A 24,995-nucleotide genomic window follows, 5' to 3' on the forward strand; every position below is an offset into this window, starting at 1 on the left:
GTGAAATGTAAAGGGAAATCGTGCATAAATAAATAAATAAATACAGACGTTTATTTCTAATATTATTTTTGCTACATTTAATGACATATTTATGTATTAATCTATTGAGTTATTTATTTATTAAATCATTTATTTTAGTTTATGGCAGGTTTACAGTCAAAGGTTCTCTGGGACTTTCCACTGTGAAGAAAAAGCCCCTAGCATCTTCTATGTGTTAAGCCCCTCCCCTTTTGCTTAGCAACCGCCTAATTCTTGAGCTCTGATTGGAGCAGCTCGCGTCAGTCACGATTTGTAGCATGTTTGGTTGCGTCATCGTGGTTGTTGATGTCGCTGTCAGAAGTCAAGCAGCCGACGCAGAGGACAGCCAGGCAGGTAAGAACCGACTCTCAGCGGCCGCCTAATGCGATTACCTGCACTTAGCAGGTAGATAACGGTAGTATACATGCTATAAATACTAAATACATTAAATAAACGGGTTAATTTTGACCGGGAACTCGTGAGCAGCATGAATGGAGCCACTTGTTCCCCATTATAACGAGCAGCTTCCTCAGTCTGCATCGTCACTACAGGCTCTCTGATAGGAGGTAGAGAGTTAAACTAATGTATACATATACTAGTATCATTAACTTTACCTTCTAATAATGCACTTCATTACTCCACTGATCTAACTACAAACTACAGAGACATAATGTGTCATACCTGGGATAGTAGACCTGTTGTTACTCTTCTTCAGAGGACACATCCTGTCTTTTTGAGGACAGAATAAATCATTAATTAATGATGACAGCTGTCCTACAGGCTGTGGTGAAGAGGACAGAGCTGAACATGTGCTGCCAAAAACCTCCTATCTTATATTATAGATCATAGTAACATTGTAAACTCTGTGGTTTCTGCACTAATATATGCATTCATACTAATATTAGCTTTAATAATATTGTAAACTCTATAGTTTCTTCACTAATATAAGCATTAATACCAATAATAGCTTTAATAATATTGTAAACTCTATAGTTTCTTCACTAATACTAGCATTAATACCAATAATAGCTTTAATAATATTGTAAACTCTATAGTTTCTGCACTAATATAAGCATTAATACCAATAATAGCTTTAATAATATTGTAAACTCTATAGTTTCTGCACTATTATCATTAATACTAATATTAGCATTAGTAACACTGTAAACTATAGTTTCAGCACTAACATAAGCATTACTTATATTGTAAACTATGGATTCAATACTAATATTAGCATTGATGATATTGTAAACTCTATAGTTTCTTCACTAATACTAGCATTAATACCAATAATAGCTTTAATAATATTGTAAACTCTATAGTTTCTTCACTAATACTAGCATTAATACCAATAATAGCTTTAATAATATTGTAAACTCTATAGTTTCTTCACTAATACTAGCATTAATACCAATAATAGCTTTAATAATATTGTAAACTCTATAGTTTCTGCACTATTATCATTAATACTAATATTAGCATTAGTAACACTGTAAACTATAGTTTCAGCACTAACATAAGCATTACTTATATTGTAAACTCTATGGATTCAATACTAATATTAGCATTGATGATATTGTAAACTCTATAGTTGCAGCACTAACATAAGCATTAATACTATTTTAAACTCTCTGGTTTCTGCACTAATATTAGCTTTAATAATATTGTAAATGTGATGGAATAATTGATACACAAGTTATCTTTGGAAGGAAGAGGTCCGGAGCTGATGATGTCTTACAAAAGAAGGTTTATTGAAGCTTGATCAAGGAGAATTGTCAGGTCTCCACATTGAGGTGCTCTCTGCGTGAAGGCCTCACAACTCTGTCCTTCCTCCCCGGTGCTCAGTGTCTTACCCCTTATCATGTTATGACTTACTTCGTTCCTCTGGCATCTCTGACCCTGGTTGCCCTAGCGACTGGCTCTACGGTCTCCACTACAGACACAGCTGTACAGATAACGGTGGCTCCTCTAGACAGGACTCCAACCCAATAATGTCAACAGAGGGACACTCTGACAAACACTCTGACCTTTCTACCAATAAGAGAGGAATTGATGGAAAATTCCATCACAGTAAACTCTATAGTTTCTGCACTATTATCATTAATACTAATATTAGCATTAGTAACACTGTAAACTATAGTTTCAGCACTAACATAAGCATTACTTATATTGTAAACTCTATGGATTCAATACTAATATTAGCATTGATGATATTGTAAACTCTATAGTTTCAGCACTAACATAAGCATTAATACTATTTTAAACTCTATGGTGTCAGCACTTATATTAGTATTAATGATATTGTAAACTCTATGGTGTCAGCACTTATATTAGCATTAATGATATTGTAAACTCTGGTTTCAGCAAGGAGGAGTCATCAAAGATGATGAGTGCTGTTTTTATTGTAAATATAGGCAACATCCTGTCTTGAGGATAGAATAAATCATTAATTAATGATGACAGCTGTCCTACAGGCTGTGGTAAAGAGGACAGAGCTGAACATGTGCTGCCAAAACCTCCTATCTTATATTATAGATCATAGTGCTGCAGACAGGGGTGGAACAAGTATTACGTCTTTTATTTAAGTAAAAACATCAGTACTACAGTGTAAAAATACTCTGTTACAAGTAAAAACCCTGCGTTCAAGATCTTACTTAAGTAAAAGTACAAAACGATTAGCATAGAGATACCGAAAGTAAAAGTACAAAACGATTAGCATAGAGATACCGAAAGTAAAAATACTCATTATGCAAAATGGCCCATTTCAGAATAATGACTGTTACATTATCAGATTTTAATCATTTATGCATTAATGGATTCATCACTTTAATGTTGCAGCTGGTAAGGTTGGAGCTCATTTTAATGACTTTATATACTGCAGGGTAGTTTAATCTACAATAATACATCCTAATGTGTTAGCTGATTTATATTTAGTATAAATCATCTGAATCTGGAAAGTAAGTAAAGTTATTAAATAAATAAATGTAGAGGAGTAAAAATTGCAATATTTGCCTCTGAGATGCAGAGATGCGATTATTTTCGACTAATTGTTACAGCGCTAACTCAAGTAAAGTACAAGTACCTAAAAATATATACAGTACTTGAGTAAATGTACTTGGTTGTCTGGGTCCTCCTTAAGCTCTCTGTTTTTCATTCTCAGGTGACGATGCAGTTCCTGGGCCGGCTGTTGGACACCGTGTCCTCTGTGTCCACCCTCTTCACCAACCCCTACCGGGTCAGGGATGTGCCGCTGTCCGACTACGCTGGAGGGAGCAAAGTCCTGCTGAAAGAGGAGGGACGCATGGTCCTGTACAGAAACAGCCAGTGTCAGTCATGGGACTGTCTGCTCATGTGCCCCGAGACACCAAATGTGACCATGAGGTCAGTACTGATGTCATCACGGACAGGGATGGAGGTGTGATGGGTGTCATTTGGTTTAAATATGCAGATGTCAGCTGAAATGACCACAACTATGTTTATTTTTCAGATTTGATTACTATTTTCATCCTGTAAGATCTTATTGATTTAGCTTAGCTCACTATTGACCTGCACTGTTACCCAACAAAGCAGCTTATCTAAATCAAAGCCGTTATCTTGACTGAATCAGTGCTGGCTCAATCAGCCATAAAGCATTGAAGGTAAGAAGGTTCTACGGCTTGACAGAACTGAAACCAAATGTTTAATCTGTCACCAGGTATTTTGCTTGATGTAAGTTTTAATGCAAACATTATGATCCCTGCAAACTTAACACCAGAGGCCTGAAAGCAAAAGGTTTTTATTAACTGAACAGCATAATGAAATTACATTAAATATATAATGTTGTGCTAGTGCACAGAGAATTGTCAAAGCTACTTTTAAAACCTTCTTGTAAATGTCTCAATATCACAGAATCTGCAAACATTCGTACTGTGGATGTTAAGGTAACTAAAATGAATTAAAGCTGCAAGCAGCGTTGAACGGGCCCTCACCTCTTGTGCACGTTGGGGGTAATAGCGATACGTCGGTTGATGTGGACGTGCATTTCCGTGGCCATCGGTCACTGCGCACACGAGTTAGACGTTATTTCCTGCGTGGAGTGCATGGCGCTGGAACTGAGGTATTGCAAATTGTATACCACTTCTTATATATATTATATATATTCTATATTCTATATAGTTGAGAACAATGATCTCACCAAATTTCATGAACATCAAAGGAACTTTTCGCAGCTCGGGCTGTTTGGGAGCGCTGTGGAGCACTTTGTGTCTGGGAAACTGTTGTATTTCTCTTATCTGTATTGTTTGCACCAGTATTACCACATTCCAGAGTCTTTGAGATTCGTGGTGAGATGTGAAATGTGTGTAATCATTGATCTGTGTGAACCAGGCTGTTTCAGGTGGCGTCAGAGGAGGACGCCATGAACTGGTTCCCCCAGTATGCCCTCAAGCTTCGCCCCTTCTATGAGACACTTCCTCTGAAGGCGGAGACCACCCAGCCGATCGTGGACTGCATCCGCAACCACCCGGACTGGAGCTCCGCCCACATCGCCGTGGAGACGGGCCTGAGAGAGTGTCTCAAACATAACTATGTCCAGAGGTAAGATGGGAAGTGCTTGAGAAACATGATTATGACAGTTTAACAGCATCCAGTGGTGAGGTTGCAGATTGCAACCAACTGAATACCCGTCCACTCACCCCGCTTAGCTCAGTGTGTCGGAGAACTACGGTGGCTTTCAGGTTTGTCCGTTCATAACTATGTCATGAAAGCGGTTTGTAGCCAAGTCTCAGATCTGAGATGTTGGAGTTACTTCAAGTTACTTCATTATCACACAATGATAACATTACAGTAAAGTGGCCTAAATGTTCAGTGTATCTCAAGATGCAAATCTGGAGTCTCTTCAAGTTCATTGTCATACTGTCGTGAAAGGATTCGAAAAAGAAAAAGGATAATTCAGAATATAAATGTGTTGGCTAAACCGTGCAAAACGACCTTACGCCATCTCTCTGTCTGCAGTCAGATCAACGCCCGGGATGCATCAGGTCAGACGCCGCTGCACCGGGCATGTGAGCGTGGCGACTCGCCGTGTGTGAAGGAGCTGTTGGACGAGAGCCAGGCTCGCACCGACATCAAAGACCGCAACGGAGAGACGCCCATGCACTGTGCCGCCAAGCAGGACACTCCTGCCATCATCCAGGTGGGACTCCGCAGTAACATTTCCACCTGATCAACACATGTGGAATGATCTTTTCACCGTGTTTTTTGTACTGATGCCGTCCTCTCAACTGAATAGTAACACAATTTTTTCCCACCTTCCACATCCATCACGCCATCCTTCCCTCGTTCAGATCATGTGCTCGCGTTTGTGCTCGGGGGTGAATGATCTGAACGACAACGGGGAGACGCCGCTCCACGTGGCCTGCCGCCTGGGACGCGTTGAGTCCGTCAAAGCTCTGTTGGGGGGTGGGGCCAAGTGTGATGTCATCGGTGGCGCCGGCTACCCCGTCCACAGTGCCATGAAGTACAGTGAGAAAGGGTGAGTACGGTTAAAGATGAGGATTTTCTCTTGTCTCCTCCATGTGGCGTAACTGGTGATTTTAACTGGTTTCTGTAGGTTGTAATCAGTCCATGATGGTCTTAGTGGAGATGTTCAAATCAATGTTTCTTGTCCAAATTGATTTTGATCAGATATATAGATAGTATAGTATATAATAGTCCTGTTTTATTTTGTGTTTGACTGTCAGCTGTGTGGAGGAGATCCTCAAAGCGGACCCAGGCCAGCTCCAGGCGGAGGACCATTTGTATGGAGGGACGCCTCTCCACTGGTCTAAAACTGCTGAGGTGACAAATATGACATTAAAATCCATAATGAGCTGTTTGAATTACAGCATATGTTTGCATCCTAGTAGTATACATGCAGATAAATGTATGTGTTAATGCTTTGATGGATTTAGGACCTTTGTTAACTTCTGTGGCCTGTAACTGTGTTGCTGCTGTGGGTGCTTTGGGCTACCAAACCGAGACATATTCATGTTAGGAATCAGAAATGTCTTAACATTTGAGGGTAAATATCAAGCAGATGTTTGAATAAATCTTCCTCTGTCTCTGCCAGATGTGTCGTTTGCTGCTGGAACACGGCTGTGCAGTGAACTACCTCAGTAAGACCGGAGAGAGCGCCCTCCACATTCTGACCAAGAAGGGCCGCTTTGAGGCGTCCATGGTGCTGCTCACCCACGGAGCCAACGCCAACCTGAAGGGCCAGGATGGAAACACAGCCCTGCACCTCGCTATGAAGGTGTGATGCCAATCTCTGCCTTGTTCTTGTTTTCCAGGTGAAAGCAGTGATATCTTACTGATCATCAACATGCTCATGAAAGGGGAAATGTCAAGGAATGATTTTGCAAAGTGGTTGCAACATCATGAAGAGGGGATAACACTGAAAGATTAAAGACGTTTTAAAATCCAGTCAATTAGGAAATCAGGTTGCATCACATGTACAGTATAAGAATAAACTGCACTGTAATGGCCAGCATGCTCACACTACAAGAGTTCTTGCTGACGTTTCTTGAATAGCAAATGTTCTTGTTGTTTTTTTTACTCTTTTTGTGTGACTCTGTTCATCAGATGGACCACATGGAGTTGATCAAAGCTCTGATTGTGTTCGGGGCTGATGTGGAGATCCACAACGACCTGGGAGAAACACCTGGACTCATCGCTGCTCGCACCAGCAAAGGTAAGAGAGAGAGAGAAGGGACGCAAAACTGTGAGAAGAGATGAGATGAGATGAGAGGTAAGGAGGCATCGAGGAGGAGAGAGAGAGAGAGAGGAGGCAAATCAGGAATAGTGATGAGTTTAATATGCTTGACCTAACACGCCAGTTTGAACTTTATAATTATTATTTAAATGCATGTGTTTCCACTGTAGACAGTAAAGCTACTGCACGGAAATGGTTTGGCGTGTAAGTGATTTACAAAATGACAAACTTGAAGCAATCTTTAGTGTCTCGTCTCAATATATGAAACCCTGTTTTACAGCTCGTACTACTAATACGTTAGTGTGTGACTGTTTAGAAGCGGCATGGTTAGAACGCATTCCCACCGTGTCTATTTAAAGGTGCAATAAGCACGATTTACTGTCATATAGTGTAAGATAAGATAAGAAGAAGTCCAAAGAGGAAGAAAACAGAGAGTTATTCATGATAAAATAAAACTCTCTATCTCGTCTGTGAATTGTTGTAGTTTAAATCTTTCCATCCACTGCTCCAACGTTCACCTTCAGAGCTCCAAGTGAGTGACAATTGAACTTTTTATTGCTATCGCCAAAGCTAAAAGTCATTGTGTTTGCATCCCCCCTTCATTTCTAAAATTACCAGTTGACTTTGACTCTCTTATAGAGTTTGATTGATGATTCATTTCACGATCACAAATGTAGAATTTATCATTTTTATTTCTGTCATATTGGATTTTAAGGTGCAAATGTGTTTTTTATCTTTCTGGACACCTATGCAAATTATGCCTACATTTTTTATAATGGAGGTTTACTCATTGTGGTACTGATGGAAATCACAGACTATATAATGGAAAATATTAAAAACATTCACTTTGATTTTTTTTATAAAAGATCAGAACAATTTGGCCGAAGAAATAAAATAAATAAAAAGAAATGTCTTCATAAGAATGGATGCTGAATGAGGCCCATTGTGTGTGAAACCACCCACTGGACGCTCTGAAGCAGAAATGGTGGTAAAAGGAGTTTTCTGTCGTTTATTGATTATATTTTTTTAAATGCATGATGATCGCTAACAGCTGGCTTCTGTTCTTGCTTTCTCTCTCTTCTTCCATCTCTCTCTCTATCCCTCTCCATCTTTTCTCTCTGCTGTCTGTGCTGTGTGTGCATGTCTAACCTGAAAGGTCCTAATAGAAAGATACTGCTGGACATGCTGTGTAGTGTAGGCGTCCAGCGCTGCCTCCCACCCTCCCCCAGCAGTCCTCCCCCCTTCTCCAACAAGACCAAGCCTGCAGGCATAGGTAACGTCATTCATTTAAATGTCTCCCTGTCATTCATCGAGGGAGTTTTTATTCTCATTTTCCACACCTCTACAGTACATCACCTCTTTCATACTCCAAAGAGTACAGACTGATCGTCAACAGATGAACAGATTTGTATTGGTCATATTTAAAGGCACAATGAGGAGGATTTGTTGGTTGCGGTTTGTAAACACAATATTCAAAGTTGGTCCCTTGTAGCCTGTCGCTACGTTTTTATAGAGGTTGATGCACAGAAACACAAAATCAAAACAATCCATGGAGAAATACACACAGCCCGTATTCAGAAAACTGTTCCTTTAAACAAGGAGGATTTCTGTACATTTGTGATGTCACAAATCGTCAATATATAGACCAGTTTTAAATGTAAACTTTCTAGATGTGTCCCAGTTTATTTCCGCTTGCAGTGTATGGGAATGACATCAGCTGACAGGAAGTAAACAGGGACCCAAGCTGTTGCCTAGCAACGCAATTTAATTGCAATTCTGTTGAAATGCATTAAAATTGCAGAGAGTGCACTAAGAGTGTTTCAGAGGGTGAATACGGGCATATTCAGGCAGACAGTATCAGGAAAATAAAGTTTTTTTTTTTTTACTTTTTTACTTACTAAACATAAAATACAAGTACGCCTATGAAACCGGAAATGAACATGATATGGGACCTTTTAAATAAAAATCTCCAAGACAATTACTTTAAGTGCTCTGGGAAAATTTTTAATCATGAACAAGATCTGAGTTGTCTGTGAAACCTGAGCTGCAAGGTGTGATGTTATTTTCATGCATCAGCAAATGACCAAAAAAAATATGTGATGAGGCAGCATCGCCCTGCTCCCAAACACTATGCTGATAGTGTTTACAGTGATGGCATAGATTGTTTTTGGAAATCTTCCATGAATAAACCAAATGTCATTATATTAAGCTAAATGTTTTTTACAGATAGTGAAACTTAGACGCTCTTTGCAGGGTTCAGCGTTAATGTTTTTACTTAACTTGCCTGGTCGGGAAAGTGGGTCAGAAATCAACCTGCCCAAAGTCAATTTTTATTTGCACACATACAAATAGTTTTATTTATTAGTGGTTATCAAATAACAACAAAGACTAAAGTTAATTGTCATGTTTTATACGCCTTGCTCTCAAACTTGCAGCGAACTGCACAATACATAGTTGGAATTTCGCCCACATCCTCCAACGCCGCCCAACTAAACTCCTGTTTCCAGGATGATTGAAATGGTCGCTTGCACTTCAGCTCATAAACTTTGTCTTTATGCGCCGCAATTTTCTGATCGGTACTAAGCATGTGCATCTCTCAACAGAGATGAGAAAGAAACGAGATGGCTCAAGTTTCAAGTTTAGATATAGAGCACATTTAAAACAACAAAAGTTGGCCAAAGTACTGTACACTGGTAAAACAACAACAACACAATATACTGTATAAGAAGGCTCACTCCTTAGCTACTTCATCATCAGCTGGGAAAAAAATTTGATTATTTTTTACCACTCGCCCAATCAGGCAAGTGAGTTGGTAGATTTACTGGCCTTGTTGAGCCTTGTAAAACTCCCATGTGGCTTGTAGGAAACCCAGTGACTCTTTTCCTCCTTTATGCATACATGTGTTGGTCCCATATCAATAGCTGTTGTGATTGGCTGACAGGGTTTGGGGACATCATGTATATGGGAGCTGCAGTCAGTGCGATGAGCAGAAGCACGTCTGAAGTGGACGGACTCACAATGGAGAAAAGGAAGTGAGTAATTATGTTATTTTTACTCAGGAATATTTTCATATTTTGTATTGATTCATATTGGAGACAACAGAACAAACATTAAACATTTTTTTTAATCCTCTCCTCTGCAGGATGGACAGACTGCTGTGTCTGGATGGGGGAGGTATTAAAGGCCTGGTGTTGATCCAGATGTTGATCGCTCTGGAGAGAGAGGCCGGTCGGCCCACCAGAGAGCTCTTCGACTGGGTGGCTGGCACCAGCACCGGGGGCATCCTGGCCCTCGCTATCGTCCATGGTGTGTGTGTGTGCGTTTCCCTTTTATTTCCACATGTTTTTTATTATCACGTAGCATCAAAACAATAATTCTGTTTCTTCTATATGCAGGTAAGTCCATGGAGTACCTGCGCTGCCTCTACTTCAGGATGAAGGAGCAGGTGTTCAGGGGGTCACGACCTTATGAATCAGCACCACTGGAGGACTTTCTGAAGAAAGAGTTTGGAGAGAACACCAAGATGACAGATGTCCAATACCCCAGGTAACTCTTCATGTTGAATGTGTCCTCTAGGTAATAGGAAGAAAACTGTACAGAGACACTAGGATTAAAAATGATGATGGCGGCTCCTCCAAAAGCCTCCTATCTCCTCGCATCTCCTCCCATCATAGAGGATCTTCCAATCCCTTAAATGTATCTTGACGAAACAAGGAGCGAAGAGAGAGGAGGCTTCTGGAGGAGCCGCCATCATCACAAATTGACGTCGCTTCACATGACGCTTCAGAGGAAAGGATGCCTCATTTCTCTGAAAACATATTTCCTCGTTTCCTCTCGTTTCCCTCCTCCGTTCGCAGGAGGCGAGGAAAGGAATCAAGGAGACATGTTAGCATAATGAAAAGCATCCGCTGTCTCGTTTACCGTGTTTTGTGGGTGTCTTTTTTTGCCGCGTCATCATCATTCATCTCCTCATAGCCTGCAACCACCTGTGGGAAACACTGTTCACGTGATTTCTTTTTTTTCAACAAGCGCACTCGCCCTGCTAGAATATAAAAGTATAATGTGCTGCACACTGTCTGACAGAAGAAAAACAAAAAAACAAAAACAAATGTAGGGTCGACTTGAAGAATTTCAACTTTTTTTAAGAGCGTAAATCTCTCTAACAATAACTCTCATTTCTGTTTTTGTGTACAGGGTGATGGTGACCAGCGTTCTAGCAGACAGACATCCAGGCGAGCTGCACATCTTCAGGAACTACAACCCCCCCTCCGTCCGCAGAGTGCCCCCATACGCCACCAGTGCCACGTTCAAGCCCCTCACCATCCCACAAGGTATTCAACTAGTGGTTGTTGGTTTGCTCACTATAGGAGGCGTTGTGCACTGCATTGACACTACCACTAGATGGTGTCATAGAAAGCAAACCCTACACGTGGTGGCTTTAAATTCTGGGATTATAGCTGGGGGAAGCAGTTTAATTTTGGTGTTATTGAGCTAAAATTCCATAATAACTTATGAATATATTGTAATTCAAGTGGAACCCTTGAATTACAATATGCTGAAAGGTTATTATGGAATTTTTTTCCCAATGATGCCAAAAGTATACTGCCTACTATCGAGGCACTGGCTGAAAGCACAGCAACCTACTCCTGAATTTGCATGCCGTGGTATTCCTGACCAGCCGTGCCGTGTTGTTTGAGTGGCAGCCATGTTGTTGTTGCAGGATGGGAGGATGAGGATGTGTTGGTAGTAGGATACACAGAGGAGCCAACCAGAAAGCATAGGAAGGTGACAGATGAAGGTGTGTGTCTGTGTGTGTGAGAGACTACAAGCATTTCAGAGGAACAACCATTTTTACATGGTTAAGATTGTTTTTTTTTAATTATTAACTCACAAAATACAAACAGAAAAACAAAAGATACACAATTTTAATAATTAATCAACACAGAAATGTGTCCTGCCATTTAAAAACCAATATACAGATCCAAACCAACACTTTACAGAACAACATTATCAGTCCTAAACATGAAACGTTCCTTATATTTTCTCTCTACTTTGATCTTACAGCACAGGTATCATGCACTGTTAATACTGTAGAACAGCACTGACAGAAAAAGAAGACAATTATTAGTTGTTATCTGTTTCTTTCCCTTCCTCTTATTTTCATAGTGACATCAAGTACTTTTCCACTGTCTCATGTTTCACTGTATTCTGTCTCATTGTTTTGGAGTCTGAAGGAATAGTTTGACATTTTGGCAAATAGACTTATTCACTTTGTTTGATGAAAAGATTGATGCCACTCTCAGGTCTGTATAACGAGATAGCGATGTATACCGTGTTAATTAATGAGCTGTAGAGATGCTGCTAGGTGGATTTTGTCACCTTCCGACAGAGCCAGGCTAGCTGTTTCCCTCTGTTTCCAGTCTTTATGCTAAGCTAAGTTAGCCTGCTGCTGGTAGCTGGTATCAATCTTCTCATCTAAGCAAATAATCTTATTTCCCAAAATGTCAAACTCTTCCTTTGAATGTGATTTCATACCAAACACATGCTTACTTTTAATAGCACAGCACAAATAACACCTTTTCAGCGTGGATGAATGTGGATACTAACGGCTTCTCTCTGCACCCAGATCATCAAAGTGTCTGATTGATTTGATTGATTGATGCCTTTTTTAAATTTGAATATCCCTGTGTTTACACCAGAACAACTTGTGTGGCGAGCCGCCCGCTCCAGCGGCGCTGCCCCCACTTACTTCCGACCAATGGGCCGCTTTCTGGATGGAGGGCTACTGGCCAATAACCCGACACTAGACGCCATGTCAGAAGTCCATCAGTACAATAAAGCTTTAAAAGCAGAGGTAGGAAACCTGACAGCTGCTTCTAGTTTGACTTCTCCCTTCCATTAAGTTCACATTTAATCACTAACACAAATGAATATTTAAAGCCTTTATGTTTTATTAGATCAATTAATTATCTGTCTCCTCCTCCCTCCTCTCAGGGCCATGGAAATGAAATCAAGAGGTTGGGTATTGTGGTCTCCCTCGGTACAGGTAAGACACTTTCATTGTATCTGAACATGGAAAATATGAAAAAAAACTCCAACATCCATAAGTTATATGTCATATGATGAATGCTGTTTATCCAAGGTGCCCTTTTTAAGATGGGAGGCAGCAGTATGAAAAGTTACACAGCACGTTGTGAATAACTAACTGTCTCTGAGAGCAAAGTCTTCCTGTTTGTATCTGCAGGTAAACCTCCTCAGGTGGTGGTGAGCTCTGTGGATGTTTTCCGACCCACCAACCCTCTGGAGCTGGCCAAGAGCTTCGTGGGAGCCAAGGAGCTGGGCAAGATGCTGGTGGACTGTGTGAGTACAGAGCCATAAACGTATATAATAATATTATAATGATATAATCTGTTTTGGAGGGCGGTGGATTGCGCCCTCCGGGTTGTGAGTGAGTCACTGTCCCAAACGAGCGTAAGTATCTCGGGTGTGAAAGTGTCTTTTTGTTTCTCTCTCTCTCTGACTGGACAGTGTACAGACTCTGATGGCTGTGCAGTGGACAGAGCCGGAGCCTGGTGTGAAATGATCGACACCATCTACCACAGGTCAGCTGACTACCAACCTGCTGCACTTTGCTTCTCATTAATTCAGCCGGCTCTCTTTTTCTGTCTAGACATCTTTATCACTCCATCTCCTCTTTGGCCCACTTCTCTTTGTCTCTCATTTTCTCACACTCTTTCTTCCTCTTCTGTGTTTTAAGCCATCAGTTTATCTTTAGTGACACAAGTGCTGCAAAGTGTAGTGTTTAATGACACAGACTAGACAGATACGGCCGACAAAGAGGAAACAATTAGGTGCTATAGCTGAGTGACGAGTGACAATTCAGCTTGTTTGACTGCTCACACAATCAGACCGCCAATTAAATCAAGGAAATGCAGAATAATCATAAAGGATTCTGAGCAAGCAAATACACCACCATGACATGCATATGAAGTTAGCTATTGAGACGCTCACTTTCATACTTATAGCCATTATTTCTGCTAATAATTCACTAGAAAGAAATCCGGTACGAACTGACGTAATCTTGTAGCCACAGTAGAACAAAACGTTGGAAACGGAGTGTTGACAACGGTCAGAAGCCAGTCTGAAGCCTAATGGTTTTGTTACAGGAAATACTTTTACATACGTTTACCTCATTATTTGACACTTTGGCCACGTTTAATATGAACATATGACATTGTAACGTCATATATATATATGACAGAAAATAAGGAAAAGCATAATAGTTCCCCTTTAAATAATTTACTTGACAGCTTTAGAGTCAACAGGAAGAGAACACCTGTCATCAAACAAATGTTTAACCTTTAACAGTCATATCAAGTCCAGTTTAGTCAGTTAAAGGGTGGGTCCATTCTTTTGTTGTTTATTTTAGGTTTGTATATCATTCTGTATCTTCCCAGTGGTGTTCCTTATGTATTCAAATACAAACATTTGCATTTTGGTCAAATTATGTTTTAGCATCAAAATGCTATTTTCCTTTCAAGCCTTCTAAAAAACTGTTTCCCACATCGTGACCTGACGTAGGTTTCTGCATGACGACGAGGAATACATAACACTTTATTCAAACACAAGTCTGCAGTATTTCATAATTAGTGTTTGTCACATTGTCATTTGTCCAGTACTTTGAAGCTGTTTATTGTCTTTTGTGCAGATTGAGTCCCCAGCTGTCTCAGGAGGTGATGCTGGATGAGGTGAGTGACGCGGTCCTGGTGGACATGCTGTGGGAGACCCAGATGTACCTGTACGAGAAGAGGGAAAACCTGCAGTCTCTGGCAAAGGTGCTGCTGAACAAATGAAAGCACCAGAAACATCACACGGAGGAGGAGGCTGCGAAGAGCAGAGGAGATGGAGAATATGGGAGCTGACGGCAGAGACCTGTGAGCGGAGTCAAAAGATGAGCGAGCCATGTGATTCAAGATTGTAACGTCTGTGTTGGTGTGCTCTTTCTTTCAAACTCCTTGACTGCAATGACTCTCATATTTACGCTGAAATGTCAGGAGCAAATGTGTGAATCAAGATTAACGTAGCCTACTGAACAGCAAGTTATGTAGCATCATGCGACCGTATCACTGACCTTATCATCACTATAATGGTTCATTAAGTTTGTACATAAACCAGGGAAGGAGAGCGTGACGTTTTCTCATCTTTGATGTGTGAATACAGAGGAAATGTAGGAGGAAGTGGTGGTATCAAACTCAAAGTAGCACACACTGACTGCTAACTGTCATCCCCCTCCCCTCTCTCTCTCTCTCTTTAGTGTTGGGTTACAACTCTTATTGGTTGTGATTAAACTGTAACACTCCTCCTCATTCCTCCTCCTCTTGTTCCTCTTTTTAACCCACGTAAATACTAAGAAACTCATTATACAGACATGTCATATAAGGCCATATGATCAAGGGGACCTTGCAGTACTATTACACCATATGCAGTGTACATGTACTGTAGCACAGTGTGGATGGTGGTGACGATGAACCAGCTCTGCCTTATATGTCAGGGACCCACATTTGTACCATTTCCTTTCTTTTCACCACAACTCATTTACAGGTCTTTACTATACAAGTTATTTATACTGACTTTAAACACAATACGCCCACAAATAACTTGCTTGCTCACTGTTACAACCTCTCAGTCTACTGTGTCTTGAGCGCATATTTAACACGTACTGGACTTAAAACTAGACTTGAAGATTCAATTTACTTGAAAGAGAAAGAAACAGAAGACCCACTGCTACTTGCACAACAAATGATTTCCTATGTTTTTTTGTATTTGGATTAATTACTGAAGTGTATACTTGTATGGTAATAAAATATATTAATATGGACTTAAGTTGCTGTTTTGTTTCTTTGTTATAAGATCAAATAAGATAATCCTTTATTAGTCCCACAGCGGGGAAATCTGCAGGATTACAGCAGCAAACGGGGACAGTCCAAACAACAAGAGGCATCTGTAACAAACATAACAAGATCTAATAAATAAGCAAGTAAACAATAAAGATATAGTAAGTAAGTAAACAGTAAAAAACAAGTTGAAAAATAGACTGAATGAGTGGCTGGGTTCACATTATTGCACAGATGAATATGAAATGTTGATATTGTAGTCACACTCTTAAATATCTGGCTTGTAATTTAATCTTCCCTATAATTTATCAATTAATTAGTGTGGCCATTAAACAACTCAGAGCACAAGCATAAAACAACTTTATTTAAAGGTACAATCCATAATCCAATTACACAAAGGTTCACCCCATCACCAAAACTCAAAACAACAGGTAAGGACTTACTGTATGTTAGATAGATAACAACTAAAACTTAGTTTTAGATGTTGATGCTGTCTTTGTAGAATAAAATTAGTAAAATATCTTGTGTTTTCAGATAAGAAACACAAGATATTGTGGCAAATACATGAATAAACCTGTAACTTATATGGTCAAAACTTTACTCACAAGGCTTTCAGAGCCTGGTTTCAATCTAAAGATACTGTATATCGCTGCACCCTTTAAATGTGATGATGAATTAAGTTTTGTTGCGTAAACACTTTATTCATAGATTTATTTAAAGGTTAAAGGTCCATATCAACAGATGGAAGTTGTTTATGCTGCTTGAGTTGGACCCTCACTCTTTGTTAACGGAACAATTTGTTGTTTGAATGTCTTTTTTGTGTTGTTTTTGTCTTTATTGCTGTCAACACGGTCAACAAGAATTTAAATTTTTGACAATTGAAATATATCATAAAGGCTTGTAATTGAATCTTGTATAATAAAGGCAAAAAAGATGAAAAAAAGTACCTATTCTTATTGTGCAGTGACAATAAAGTTTAATCTAATCTAATAAAAAGCATCATACCCCAGTAAAGGGGATGTGTCTAGAAGGAAGCCCCCAAACCGCGAAATCCGATCTGAGATCTGCAAAAACTCTCGCGAGATTTGCTGCCCGACGGCCCATCCTAACTTTAACTATTCCAGATCAATGCCCAACATTAACAGTCTCGCGAGAGTTTCCCCGGTTTGGGGGCTACCCTCTAGCCTCTACACAGAAAAGGCGTCACAGAGACCCCTAGCGGTCTTTCAGGAGACCGAAGAGGACAGTCAGTATTCAGCTAGCTGAAGCTTTCTGCTGCAGGTCACTGCTGTAACTCTACACTGTATAGAAGAAGGACGAAAAGCATTAGCTAGCTGCTCTTGAAAACAAAACAACACGAATAAAAGGAATAAACATTCCATCCTGTAATAATTAATGCTACTACTGTCAGCTAGTGAATCTGCACAATTCTCAATTTAGAAACCAACCATGAACTGCTTTAGCTGCTAAGAAACACAGCTGTAGTTGGACACAGTAACTGGAACATTGTACTTCCATCCTGTAATAACTACGACTGTAAGTTAGTGAATCTGCACATTTCTCAATTTATAAATAACTAACGTTTATTAATATTATTAACACCTAAATCAGCACATATTTTTGAGAACCAGTTTTTGTCTTAACTTTGTCAGAAAGGTGTTTCTCTTCAGAGCTAACGCCAATTTATTTTCAAGATATTATCTAGATATTGTCTTGTTTGAATGCTTTGTCCTCTAACGTTATAGAACTGCACTGACAATGTCCTAATATATATTAAAAGATCCCTCAGGAAGATGTTTTATGATACAGTTGACATTATTGTGCAAGATGATGAATAGCCCTGCAGGGCTTTTTGTTTTAACTTTGATGAATTTTAACTAAGTTTTATAAAAATATTAGGTTATTTGTCTTAGGGTTGATTCTGCATATTGGAAAGTATGGTGTCCAATCCTTGTATTTTGACACAGTGAAAGTCTGCTGGGTTCAACAGACTGGACCATGGGTTAATCAGAGTAACTAAAAGGTTCTGGTTTCTCTTGCTACAACAGGCAGTGGGTGTCCATCAGCGCTCTCAAGTGTGCTCCTGAGGTGTCCATAAGATGCTGGATGTCTGCCTGCTGACTCACAGTAAGCTACTGTAGATAAGATCATCAATGAACTGAATAATATACAAGTTCTGTTCATCACAGAGGCAGGTGTGTTGTTACATTCAGTCTCTTTAAGGTTTTCTTTGCTGTGTTGTACAGATTCTAGGGATCCACTGCCTGGCCATCATGCCTGAAAGTAAAGAAAATAATGCTGCATTAATGTGCTGTGGGTTAAACATGTAGCAAAGTATTTAAAATTACATGAAAAAAAACAGTCTTCTCAGTTTATGCAGTTTCATTGCAAGGCTCACAATAACCTTTTAAATAAGTATGAAATTTGTAACCTTGAAGTTTTATGAAAGCAGATCAGTGTTGTGACGATGGGCGTAAGTACCCTTGAATTTTGACCATTAATCATCGTCCCAACATTGAATATCTTTCAAGTTTTATCAAACTTGTACCTTTAGGATTTAAGATTAATGGCCCATCCTGTGATACGCTACATCATTCTTACAGTAGATCCCTCAAACAGATCCTGAATCAGCAGTAATAGCAAGAGATACTTACTCAGGGGTTGTGTTGGGTCTGAAGTTGACAACAGCGTAGGGGGTGAGATCTTGTTCTTGAGGCGGATGTGTCTGGACTGTGCTGTAGAGAGGATCTGATTGGTTCTGACGGAAGTGGACTCTGCTATAGTGAAGATCATCCTGCTCTGTTGGTTGAGCTGAGATGTCGTCATACACAGGACCAGAGTTTACCTGATAAAGAGACGAGAGAAATTATTTAATGTTACACGTAATTTAAATCCTCCTAAGTAGGCCTCTAAAGTTATTCCAACTAGAGCTCAACTGGATGGGAGGGTTAGCACAACATAGCTGGTACTGGAGTAGTCTTGGATACCTTTAGAAGTGTTAATCAAAAATATGTTCATTGATTAAATAAAATACAATTGTGCAGAGAAAACCTAATTGTATTGCAGCTTTTACAGACTTATAAAGTGATAATGTAATTGTCATCAGTGGTGAACATCAAATTTAATGGTATGTGTTCACACCAAGAACTTTTCGCACGGTGCGATTACATACAAAGTCAATGCAAAGAGGTGAATAGAAGCGAATTCGCACTAGGCACGAGGGAGTTGAAATATTTCAACTCAAGTGAGAAACTCAAGTGACGATGTGTTGTGAAAGCCTATCGGCGTTGAGAATCTCCTCCTGTTGTCACTGACGTCCTGACATTGTTGAATCAGAAATGGAGGAATTAAATCTTGTATGTGTCTGTGGTCACCCAGAGCTACGATAGTACATCATATCTGTACAGAGACTGGACCAAACTCTGTGTATAAATGTATGTGTATAAACCACAGACTGTCTATGGTAGAAACAACAACGTCGCTGCTGTTTTTATGCCTAGATGACTTTGTGTTGAGTGTTAATAGAGCAGCTGCATAGCCTGGCACTGATCCATCCAAACTCCATTAAAAAAAACAAGCATTTTAAAAATTGTTTGCTTGTCGTCTTGCGTACAGACCTGACAAAGCATGAATTCAGACTTTTTACAAATCAACATCATTATACAGTTATTTCGGCATCATTTTGATCTGTTTAATGCAATTAAATCACAGCACAATCTGTTTATTTTGGGTTCATACCGCAGTAGCGACGTGTAGTTTGCTAGATACAGTCAGTACAATGACACTGTATGTGAATACAGCTCGCCGCCGGGTGATGTTATGAATCCAGACACAACGGCGTTTGGTTTTCTGTCATATCTGGGACTTCTACAAAATGTACAAAGCAGCAAAAATGGTTATTTCTTCCATGGTTGATGGTGGAAAGAAAAGTTGTTGGTATCTATGGACACAAGCTCCTTCTCCTCTCCTGCGTGTTCAGAGCGAATGAACACAAATGATACCGACGGTCCAACTCGCGTGAGTAAAGCAAGATGAAAATTCTCTTCGCCTTTGTTCCGAACACAGCCTAATGTTTTATGAAACACTGATTGGCCTGATATGGACTGCAGTGGAACAAGATTTACATTGCACATTATAGGACCCATTATGGGACAACATGTTTCTATGTCACCAGAATAACAGTGTTGAGTTAAGAAGGAAGAAACAAGGTACAGTAGGGGGAATGATGTTGTGATTTTAGTGAGGGAGAAAAATCTGAACATTTGTGAGATGAAGCTGTTGTCGGATGAAAGAATCATTCCTTCTGCAGAGAAGCAGGAAAGAAGACGGTGATGTTTTTCTATTGTAGCAGAATTAATTAATTTCTTTCTTTTACCTGCTGCAAGTTGTCTGATGTTTCAGTTCTAGGAGATTGTCTGGAAGTCCTCTTTCTTCTGATTAGAGAAATGAGTGAATGTAAATTAATAAGTGATGCCAGGTTAGTGTGTGAATGTCGTTCCTCTGAAACAGAGGACAGTGTTGCTCACCTGATCCAGCAGAAGACAGAGAGGGGTATTATAACCAGGAGAGCAGCACAGACTCCTGCAGCTGCTGCTGGTGTCCATTTCCCCCTCATACTCTGGACAGTGAGAGTCTCTTCATGAGAGCTGCTGTTGTTGTGGGTTCTGACAGCACAGGAGTATTTTCCTGCATGCTGACTGCTGACTGGGTCTAGAACCAGGTGTTTGTTTTGGTTCTCTGTCAGGGTCAGAGGTCGACTGTTGAAGAACCAGATGTAGTTTGTGTTGTCAGTCAGAGGACAGCTGGTACTGCAGGTCAGTGTGACTCTCTGGTCCTCTGTCACCACTGCAGAAGGACTAAACTGAACTTTCACACCTGAAAGATGGTTAGAGCGGTCAGTAAATCCTCAGTAAGTCCTCATACCTATACAATAAAATAGGTTGTTTGTCAGTGTCTTCTTAAACAACCCACATACTGTAAAAGACTCATATACGTGTTAAGTTAGGTCTGGTTAAGTTTAAAAACTGTGGTACTAGTTAAGGTTAGAGAAAGATCTCCTTCATGCTATAAAGTAAAGACGTGAACTGTGAACTCTAGTGTCAAAGTTGCATGTTCTGTACATCCAACAAGACAACGTTGAATGACTGACAGGCCATTTCATGCTTCATGGAATACATGAAGCATGAATCAGCCTTTTATTGTGCTGACTGCTGGTAGTACATGGTGTGGAAGTCAGAAAATCACTATACAAAAATAATGTATTTAATCTAAAGTATTACCTGTGACAACTAAAGTCACTCCAGGTTTCCATCCTTCATCTCTCTGGAGTCTGAGTGTGTATTTTGCTGAGTCATCCTTCTTCAGGTTATTGATTCTCAGGATGTGGTGATTCTTCATGTTGTCATGATACGTCACACGACCTGCAGCCTTCATTCGCTCTACAACTCTTTCTTTCCCACTTCTCTTTATTTTATACCATAATTTATATTTTGGCTGCTGGTTCTCAGAATAATCACTAGAAATGTTCACTGAAGAACCTTCCAGAGCACAGATTCTCCTGCTGACATAATTCACACTCCAGCAGTCGCTGTTATCAACACCTGAAATAAAGATAAGAGACAAGAGGCAGTTTCACTTTAAGAACTTTCTACACATAAAAGATAAAGATATTTGAATCATAACCAGTGTCGGAAATTAACTTTTTTGTCCACCTGTCACTGGCTTGTGAATTCTAAAATTAGGGGTGAGAAAGAATCGATTTACGTATGTGTCGCAATTTGTTTTTGTTGTTACAATTTTTTAATTCTTTTTTTTATGCCAGAATCAATATATTTGCTTCATTTCAGTCTATGTGGAGGTAGAAGGAAGTCACCGCTTATATTGTTGTAGTCTGAGTAACGTGACGTCATATCTGTTCTGTATCCGTCAACCAAAGCAAACCGCAATGAGCCGAAGCGGGAAAGTAGAAAACAGCGGAGGGTCTGCGTGGTTACGACCTGCACCCTCACATTATAAATCCAAAGTGGTAAACATTACACATCCAGTAAAGTATGGAAACACTTTGGGTTTCACACATTGACAGGAAAAGCAGAGCTAGACATCACGGCTTAAGCTGCATGCTAACTCTGTCATGGACAGGAAACGTTATCGTATTGCGGTAACGTGCGGTCAAGCCAGTCGTCACTCTCATCTCCGTGATCAAATGGGCCGACGCTACGACTTTAGAGAACCCATATACTGACATTTATGTTAAATGCATTCAAACGGCCCCGATGGAGCTGACCATGGATGTATAAAGAGAACGGAGCTGACGGGAGAGCTAGAGACGAACTTGGAGAAGTTAGAGGAAGTAGACTTGTGGGACTATGTCTGGTTTTCAAAATAAGGTGTTAACAAAGGGAACTGTATATACAAAGTACATATAGAGAAATAAGATTGATTGGATTACATTTACCAGAAGTATAAAACATTACATGTGTCTTATAAATTAAAAAGAAAATACCACTAATTTATGAAGGAAATGTGTTTATTCTTTGATTTTTGTGTTGATGGAAAACAATTAATAAATAATTCCTGACAATGACTGATATATTTGACTTCAGGACATCTCTGACTACATACATGCTGAAAATCAAACATTTTTACTGCATTAATTTAGATATTTTCCAAATTAAAAATCCCTAGAAGTATACGTCTCAGCTTTTCCCATGGTCTAGTGTTAAAAAAGTTAACAAAAATCACAATAAATCATAATATAGAATCGCTATACCTAAAAATCACAATACATACCAAATCGGCACCCGAGTATTATGGAATCAGGAGATAGGTGTATCGTATCAGCTCTATCCAAAATCTACCAGTCACTCAATAGAGTATCATTGTTTTTTCGGTTGGTGAGTGAAGCAAATCCAACAGCCACTTGTATATTTTACCAGCATTTGGCTGGTGTTCATTTCCAACCCTGATCATAACACTACAAAAAATGTATTAAATCAATCAATCAATATTAAAATCATCATATTTCTCGTTGCCATTTGTAGACAATTAACACAAATATCCCAATTTATAAGTTTACAAGTTAGTTCGTACTCACAGACTTCATCAGAGTGTAGATCCTCACGGCCTTTTACAGCACAGGAGAAACTTTCAGCAGAAGTGGTGGGAACTATAACCTCTTTCTCTCTCACTAAATATCTGCTCTTATACCATATAAAGGCAGTTGGAGGACAGCTGGAGTTACAGGTCAGTCTGACATGGTCTGGTTTTGCTGCAGGACTCATTTGAACATGTACTTCTGTTGGGAGATGATAAATACATTTTTCATCAATTGTTTGATTAAATACATTTATTATATTATATATAAACTCATCATTCTGATGATTTATTTATCCAAAATTAAGCAAGCAAACAAAGCATAAAGAAAACATGGATGTCGCTACCTCTCTTGTTCTGGTAAAAAAACATAAGCCGAACCCAGGTGCATGATGGTCCTACCTGCCTACCTACTTATATAACCATGAGTACCCAAAGAAAACAAAAAACTAATTATACAAAAAACGAAATATACTGAACAAGAAAATAGTTAAACTCAACAAATAACTTTCAAAGGAGAACGCTACGAAAAATAATATCTCAGTAAACATGTAAAATAATAAATCAAACAATACTACTTATTATTAGTAAAACAACAAATAAATACGAACAACAAATAAATAGCTCTTACAATGAGTTTAAAGGATTAGAGGTGTGGGGGTAGGAGATGTGTTTGTGGATGTTTATGGAAACTCAACCTGTTGGATATGTGATGGAGCAGGGCTCATCCTCTGATGTCTGCTGAGAAGAACACATCCTCCCTTTAGCATAGGTCACTTTAAAGCAGGTCGATGAGACAGAATCTGGACAAAAAGAAAAGAGATACCTTATTTATATTTGTGATGGTCAGATGTATTGTGTGTTGTTGTTTCTCAATGATTCCACTTTTCTTGAAAGTGTAACTTGTTAGACTACAGGTTGTGTAACATGATGAGGAGCTGCTGGTTGTCACTCACCCACTGAGACTTGAGGGGCTCTGAGGTCCTCGTAGCCTTTGATAGCACAGGAGTATGTGACTGCTTCCTCACTGCTGACCAGCTGTTGGTACCAGGGAGACCAGTCCTGATAGAGGAACTCTCTGTTCTTGTACCAGATGTAGACTGCAGGGTTTTCAGTCAGAGGACAGCTGGTGCTACATATCAGTGTTACTGTCTGTCCCTCTGTGGTGGGAATCACCTTCACCTGCAGGTCTGGGATGATGGCGTTGATTTAGACTTCATATTGTTATTATTCTTAAAGTAATACATTAGTAATAAAGAAGTGGCAACCACTGTACCTGCAACATGGAGCTGAATTCTGTTTTCCCAGCATTTTTCTGGTTTGTCAGTTTCTCTGCAGCAGTAAAGATTTCCATCCCTCTCTGTCAGATCTTTGATTGTCAGAGTGAAGTTACTCTCTGCAGACATGTTGTATGTTACACGATTTCCATCTGCAGAGATCTCATTCAGAGTGTACTTGTTGTTGCCAATCCAGTGTACAGTGTACCATTTCCTGGTTGAAGTGGGATGTTGAGCTGAGCAGGGCAGATCCACTGATGAACCTTTTAAAGCACAGATGATGTTTGCTCGTCCCTGAACCCCTTTAACAGAAGATTTCATCAGCAAACATCTGGACACATTATACTTCTTGTAACATTCTTCTCTTTACTAACTGGTCAATGATAGTAGTATGATGCTGTAAAGGATCTTAATGATGTACTGTAATACATCTAAAGAGCTTGTAACAGCACAATATGTGAAAATCTTGATGGTTCAAATCTTCTTTTATATCAGTCTGCAATTTCCTACAATTTGTCTACAAATGAACACCTACTGTACACTCCTGAAAAACTTTTTTTTAACAGATCACAGTTTATTATTATTATTATTATTATTTAAGAAAGGATAAACAGTCATTCATACCTGAGATGAACAGGATGAAACCCATAAACACATATCCAGCTCCTGATATCAACATGGCTGCTGTCGTCTTCAGCTTCTAATCAGAAAGGTGATTCTATAATTTAATGACCTTATTACAACTGTTGTTTTTATAAAACATTTATAAAAATATAGAATATAAACGGATGATGAAAATCAACAGCAGTCTTCTTCCAGAGACAGAATGGACTGTTGGCCAGTGTGAGGGCGGCTGGAAGACAAACTGCAGCTCTGACACCAAACAGTCACTTCCTTCCTGAGACTTCTAGTGAAGAACCTATATAGCGCAGTAGTTATTTGACGTCATGTTTTGTCATTGAAAACTTTGACTTTAACTTCACT

The 24,995-nt window shown here is 39.5% G+C and overlaps 2 protein-coding genes across 16 annotated transcripts in view; one reads left to right on the forward strand and one right to left on the reverse strand.

Annotated features, from left to right (window-relative positions):
* Positions 1–240: 240 nt before the first annotated feature.
* LOC119484667 (85/88 kDa calcium-independent phospholipase A2-like) overlaps positions 241–24,995 on the forward strand; it is a 119,624-nt gene continuing 94,869 nt past the window's right edge. For 8 of the 14 annotated variants that reach the window (XR_005206071.1, XR_005206072.1, XR_005206073.1 and 5 more), the window contains exons 1-19: positions 241–372; positions 3,179–3,399; positions 4,384–4,593; positions 5,011–5,191; positions 5,343–5,530; positions 5,739–5,835; positions 6,107–6,289; positions 6,619–6,727; positions 7,905–8,021; positions 9,690–9,780; positions 9,891–10,054; positions 10,144–10,294; positions 10,943–11,079; positions 11,469–11,546; positions 12,448–12,602; positions 12,743–12,794; positions 12,993–13,108; positions 13,277–13,350; positions 17,691–17,769. Coding sequence is in view for 4 of the 14 variants with exons in the window: in XM_037763648.1 (XP_037619576.1) it covers positions 325–372; positions 3,179–3,399; positions 4,384–4,593; positions 5,011–5,191; positions 5,343–5,530; positions 5,739–5,835; positions 6,107–6,289; positions 6,619–6,727; positions 7,905–8,021; positions 9,690–9,780; positions 9,891–10,054; positions 10,144–10,294; positions 10,943–11,079; positions 11,469–11,546; positions 12,448–12,602; positions 12,743–12,794; positions 12,993–13,108; positions 13,277–13,350; positions 14,457–14,601 (2,517 nt within the window). In the remaining 10 variants the exon portion in view is untranslated. Of the gene's footprint in view, positions 373–3,178; positions 3,400–4,383; positions 4,594–5,010; positions 5,192–5,342; positions 5,531–5,738; positions 5,836–6,106; positions 6,290–6,618; positions 6,728–7,904; positions 8,022–9,689; positions 9,781–9,890; positions 10,055–10,143; positions 10,295–10,942; positions 11,080–11,468; positions 11,547–12,447; positions 12,603–12,742; positions 12,795–12,992; positions 13,109–13,276; positions 13,383–14,456; positions 15,632–17,135; positions 17,179–17,690; positions 17,770–17,888; positions 18,002–24,995 lie in introns of those variants that run through there. The other 6 variants (XR_005206077.1, XR_005206076.1, XM_037763649.1 and 3 more) reach the window with 6 other exon arrangements.
* LOC119484676 (sialoadhesin-like) lies at positions 16,937–24,761 on the reverse strand. 2 transcript variants are annotated; one of them, XM_037763684.1, is made up of 10 exons: positions 24,636–24,761; positions 24,011–24,313; positions 23,691–23,924; positions 23,433–23,537; positions 22,736–22,936; positions 20,922–21,242; positions 20,169–20,517; positions 20,018–20,075; positions 18,297–18,487; positions 16,937–17,919 (listed from the first exon to the last, which is right to left on the reverse strand). In XM_037763684.1, the coding sequence occupies exons 1-10, from the start codon at positions 24,688–24,690 to the stop codon at positions 17,892–17,894; spliced, it is 1,845 nt and encodes a 614-aa protein (XP_037619612.1). In that variant the 5' UTR covers positions 24,691–24,761; the 3' UTR covers positions 16,937–17,891. The 2 variants fall into 2 exon arrangements, with proteins under 2 accessions (XP_037619612.1, XP_037619613.1); XM_037763685.1 differs by lacking the exon at positions 20,922–21,242.

The sequence above is a fragment of the Sebastes umbrosus genome, chromosome 3 (genome assembly GCF_015220745.1).
Source record: "Sebastes umbrosus isolate fSebUmb1 chromosome 3, fSebUmb1.pri, whole genome shotgun sequence".
Taxonomy (NCBI): domain Eukaryota; kingdom Metazoa; phylum Chordata; class Actinopteri; order Perciformes; family Sebastidae; genus Sebastes; species Sebastes umbrosus.